The sequence below is a fragment of the Euphorbia lathyris genome, chromosome 7, assembly GCF_963576675.1.
Source record: "Euphorbia lathyris chromosome 7, ddEupLath1.1, whole genome shotgun sequence".
Taxonomy (NCBI): domain Eukaryota; kingdom Viridiplantae; phylum Streptophyta; class Magnoliopsida; order Malpighiales; family Euphorbiaceae; genus Euphorbia; species Euphorbia lathyris.
In genome coordinates this window covers 71,224,746-71,229,733 of record NC_088916.1, presented here as the reverse complement: position 1 = coordinate 71,229,733, position 4,988 = coordinate 71,224,746, and the positions used below count along the sequence as shown (strand labels likewise).

At 34.2% G+C, this 4,988-nt stretch overlaps 1 protein-coding gene across 1 annotated transcript; it reads right to left on the bottom strand.

The window, feature by feature from the left end:
• Window positions 1-1,681: 1,681 nt before the first annotated feature.
• LOC136200468 (TPR repeat-containing thioredoxin TTL1-like) lies at window positions 1,682-4,435 on the bottom strand. The gene is made up of 5 exons (XM_065990843.1): window positions 4,166-4,435; window positions 3,587-4,093; window positions 3,294-3,498; window positions 2,391-2,491; window positions 1,682-2,062 (listed from the first exon to the last, which is right to left on the bottom strand). Exons 1-5 carry the CDS (start codon window positions 4,433-4,435, stop codon window positions 1,907-1,909), a joined length of 1,239 nt encoding a protein of 412 aa, XP_065846915.1. The 3' UTR covers window positions 1,682-1,906.
• Window positions 4,436-4,988: the final 553 nt, after the last annotated feature.

The window sequence follows — 4,988 nt, the reverse complement described above, 5'->3', positions numbered from 1 at the left end:
TTATCAAGGGTTAATTACAAATAACTACCCTGTGGTTTGGTCGATTTGCGATGTGATACCTGTGGTATTTTTTTGCAAACACAACCCTATGGTTGCAAAATTTTACATGTTTTTTTTACTTTGCCAAATTTGGCCGATAACGACTTCGAAAAGAAAATTTTCAAGAGCTAAATGATATTTTAAACAACTTTAATTCTTCAACTTTTTAGGTTTGAGGTCATTTGGGTGTTGTTTTAGATGAGAGAGAAAGATAATGTTTAGAGAGAGCATGTAAAATTTTGCAACCACAGGGTTGTGTTTGCAAAAAAAAAATATCACAGGTAGCACATCACAAATCAGTCAAACCACATGGTAGTTATTTGTAATTAACCCTATTATCAATTCAATTTAAAATTTATAATCCTAAAACGTTAGAATTGTCAATTCAATTTCATTTTCTATAGTCCTAAAATTATCAATTGAATCTAAAAACTATCAATAAATTCCAAAAGATAATTTGATCTAAATAGTCATACAAAATTTGATAAAGCTATAATAATACAATAATTATGTGAAGGAAATTGGAGCCCAATCCAATCCAATGAGTTTATGAATCCTAAGCCCATGATTCTCAAATAACTTTACAATAATTCAATCTGATTGGGCCAAAAATATTAAAGCAGTCCAACTATCAAGTTCAGTAAAAAATAGCCCAACCCATCCCAGCCCAGCCCAACTAACTCCCACTGTTTATTGAGGCCGCTGGCCCACCCAACCTCCTAATCCGTCTCTAATAAATTGGACTTGGATATATGTCTGAATGTGTTGGATTTAGAACTTATCTTAAAAACTCAAACTCAACCCTGTACGGCCTGACCTTATATTATCATTTTGTTAAAAAAGTTTGGTTAAATAAAATTATAACAATTAGGATAAGCACAAAAATCAAAGCTTCTATAGATATGGTTAAACCCAATATATTGAAACTCATTGCCCATGGTCATGGATAAAGAAAAACTGTTTCAACATCAAAAACAACAAAAACTAGAGCAAACATATAATAACGGAGTTTTTAATTAACTAAAATTTTAATTTATTGTATTTTTATTGTTCATATTTATAGTTTAATATTATTTTTAATTAATTTTTTAATATAAACATATATTAGTTGTATAAATTAGACTGAAATTGAGAATCAATTTTCTTACCTTAGCCTAATCTTGCCCGAGTCCATTATAATATAATATAAGTTGAGTTTAGACAGTAGTTTAATAATTAGATCCGGCTCGGTCCAGCATATTAACTAATCTGAGTTTGAATTAACACTCCATAATATTTTGTTTTAATATATGAGCTTCTTTAATAAAAACAAATAATACTAATAATAATTTTCATACCTTCAAAACATAATAACTTAATAATATCAATTTAGCATTGTTTAGTTTTTTTTTTTTTTGTTAGTATGAAATATACAGATACAGCTATTAGCAATTATTTTGAAAAGAAAATCAGTTAATATATACTGAGAACAACAATACAATAAACATTAAACAATGAAAAATTAAATCAAACATGCTCTTAAACCGGCATTAAAACTTTTGAACTAAATAACACCAATGCTCATTTCCTTTTATATACAAAAGAAAAAAACAACAAAAACAAACCAAGATTTATCATGATCTTTACACACCACAAAACACCTTTCTCTTTTTTCTTTTAGGCCATTTCCACACTGAATTAAAAAATAGATCATGAGCAAACATTGTTTGCTAAGCTAGCAAAGGGTAGAAGGGGAATTAAAAAAAAAAACTACCTTCTAGAAATACAAAAGAACTTTCCAATTTCATCTCCCCAGAAAATTTGTGCAATCTTGCCATGATGATTCCTTCTTTTTATGTTGGAAAAAAATTCAATCTTTGTTGCAATATTAACTGCTATACAATTTGACAGATTTTTCCAACAAATGAGAGCTATTAATGCCTGAAATTTCCTTGACTCTGGTTCCATTCTTGTATATCTTGAATGATGGAACACATCTTACTCTCTCTGACTTTGCCAAGTATGGATGATCTTCTACCTCCACCTGACATATGTTCATATTGTGTCAATTATCAAATTAGTGTCAAACGAGTCAATTCTATCGCATCTAATCGGGTTCTTGTCACAAAATTGGTGTTGTATTGTCACCTCAATATAAATGATTGCTAGTAACTGTACAGATTTGAAATGCTGAAATTTGGGGGAAAAAGCCCATAATTGAGGGGGTAATTGACATAAACATATCCTAATGATTGTGATTAATTAAAGATTATGATTGGACTACGTACCATAATTAAAAAGTTGTGATTAGAATATAATGTTTGACATTTGGGGTTTAATTAAAGTTAAAATGAGAGAGAGAGAGAAATTACCTTGAGAAAGTTAACAGATGGAAATCTCTTGCAAACTTGCTCCATCAAATCCAAAACTTGCCCGTGATTCTCTTTGTTACAAAAAAGCACCACAGACATTCCTGTCAAATGTCAATTTCACATTAAAGATTCTAGTTTTTGGAATCCGAGCAAAAGGACGACGCACAGTGGGGAATACAGGATCGGTCGGTTGGAGGCCGATTTTACACGTGCTCGCTTAAACAAATTTGCTAAATTGAACTTGTTCAAAAAAATTCTATATATGTGTTATAATCTGAATGGTCAAGAAGTGCCAACTATATTGTATTTAAAATTCTTAACTTGTAAACAAAATTGCATCTAATAGAAAAAATCAGATTTGGAGAGAGCTTAATATGACACACAAAAAAAAATAATCAGAAATTTGGATTTAAAAAATGCCTAACAGACCAAAAAGACCTAATAAACCAAATTTTTTAGAAATTTAGATTTAAAAAAGACATAACAGACCAATAAAATTAGAATGTTGGATTTAGATATGACCTAGGACATTCTTGGAGTGCTAACTCTGCACCCCCATCAAATTTCCTTGGAAACAGGGCGACTGGAACCACCACAGTCTCAAATTTTGTGAAGACAGGGTGCCGAAACTACCCATGGTCATGGTGGTTGGTTCCCGCGGCCCGACCCCTGTATTCGCCCATGACGACGACGTATGATATCATATTCAAATTGTGATGATTTTTAAGTAGACATGTTTAGGGGTTCAAGTATCTGGTCGACCGTCTAAATTAACAACAGAATGGCCTAGTGCTTAGCATTTTTAGGCAAAAGTTTGTTGAATTTAGCCTAACCCACGGTTATAATTTTAAGTAAATAGCGTTCCATTTCCGATACCCGAAATGCACAGATTAATGAACTTACCAGGTGAAGTAACATAGTATCTGAACAATTCATTGCTTGATATAAACACTAAATTAGACCCAAATTTCAAATCCTTAGTATCTTCCCCTCTTTGCTTCTTCAATTGAATCTTTGCCTCAAACAAAGCTCTGCCCACTTCCTCATCTGCTGGACTTTCTCTAATCAACATTTCATAATCTTCAATTGAATTCTCCCATCTTTCCATCTAAAAAAAAACACAATAATCAAAACATTGAACAATAAAAAAAAAACAGAACAAAACAAGAGCCTAATAAAGCAATAAAAAATTTCACCTTGGCATTGCAATGAGCCCTTCTAAGCCTAGCCTTGCTATAATTAGGCTGCAATCTAAGAGCAATGGTGCAGTCTTCAACCGCCTTTTCGAATTGCCCAAGTTTCGATCGACACGCAGCTCGATTGCATAGCAAAATTGAGTTATAAGGATCATGTTCTAGTCCTTCACTATATGCAACACACGCCTCGACGAATTTCGTTGCCTTATAAAGTATGTTACCGCTCAATCTCGCTAATGCTACTCCTCTAGCTGTTTGTACCAATGTGGCAATCTCTCTATTGCTCGGTTCGAGTCGAGCTGCTTCCTCTGCTGCTGCTACAGCATCCTCAAATCTGCCAGCAGCCATGTAAATGTGTGCTCGGATGGTTAATAGATGGCACGTAGCAGCTACACCGAAGTATTTTGTGCAAGACTCAATGCTGAAATTCGGGCCCCTTCGGTAGGCTTTGTAGGCCTCTTCATGCCTGAAGAGTCTCAATAGGGCCTCAGCTTGCATTATATAAACCTGTGGGGATAAGTATGATTATTCTGCGTAATTCGATCGGTTTATTAGGTTTAAATGAATGCGAAAACGGACCTGTGGCGATGAATCAGCACCGGAGGAAATTGAAAGATCGGTCTCCTTCAGTAGAGTGTTCCATTCTTTCGATTTTCGAGCTTCGATACACTTGCTGAGGTGCTTCTGCAATACTTGTGTTTGTGTAATGTCTTCGGACTTTGCATATTGGCCAGATTGTTTATAGAGATGCAACGCTTTCTCCGGTTCTCCTAATCTGTATTGTCTAGAGACATCTGTATGTCTAGAGACATCTGAATGTCTGGAGACATCTGTATTGTCTGGAGACATCTGTATTTTGACAACCAGTTTTTGGCTATAAATATCTTCAATCCTTCATACCTTTTCACTTACTGTTTTAATTATTCAAATACGTTCATAGGGAAATTAGTGAAATTGCTATCATTAATTTTATGTTAGGGAAATCCTAGAGGAAACTTAGTCAGAAACCCAATAGCAATTGATAGTGGGGGCTAATATTTCCTTAAGGACAGTGATTAATCACGTCCCTATTTTATGTTTGTGATCCCATATTTCTAACAATTTCTCTGTATTAAACAATTGTTGATGCATGGTCCAAAGAAAAGTAGATATGAGGCAATGGATCTGATACTCCAAATGCTATTGAAACCGCGGCGACTGTCAAGCGCCATGAAAAGAAAACATTAAGTCGGGGGATTGGGAACCCTCGATAGTTCAATCTCTCATCGATCTGGTTCCTTATGGATAGGGATGGCAACGGGTAGGGTACCCGCAGGTAATGCCATTCCCAAACCCTTATCCTTTTATTTTTTAATTACCCGTACCCGTACTATTACCCTAACGGGTATAATTTTTGCATCTC

Bases quoted from the DNA above. Each gene is read 5' to 3' on its own strand.
- LOC136200468 (XM_065990843.1), bottom strand. From the start codon at position 4,435: ATGTCTCCAGACAATACAGATGTCTCCAGACATTCAGATGTCTCTAGA. The intron at 2,492-3,293 runs GTAAGTTCATTA...GACATTTGACAG, and splicing joins ATACTATGTTACTTCACCTG to GAATGTCTGTGGTGCTTTTT. The intron at 2,063-2,390 runs GTAATTTCTCTC...AACATATGTCAG, and splicing joins CATCTGTTAACTTTCTCAAG to GTGGAGGTAGAAGATCATCC.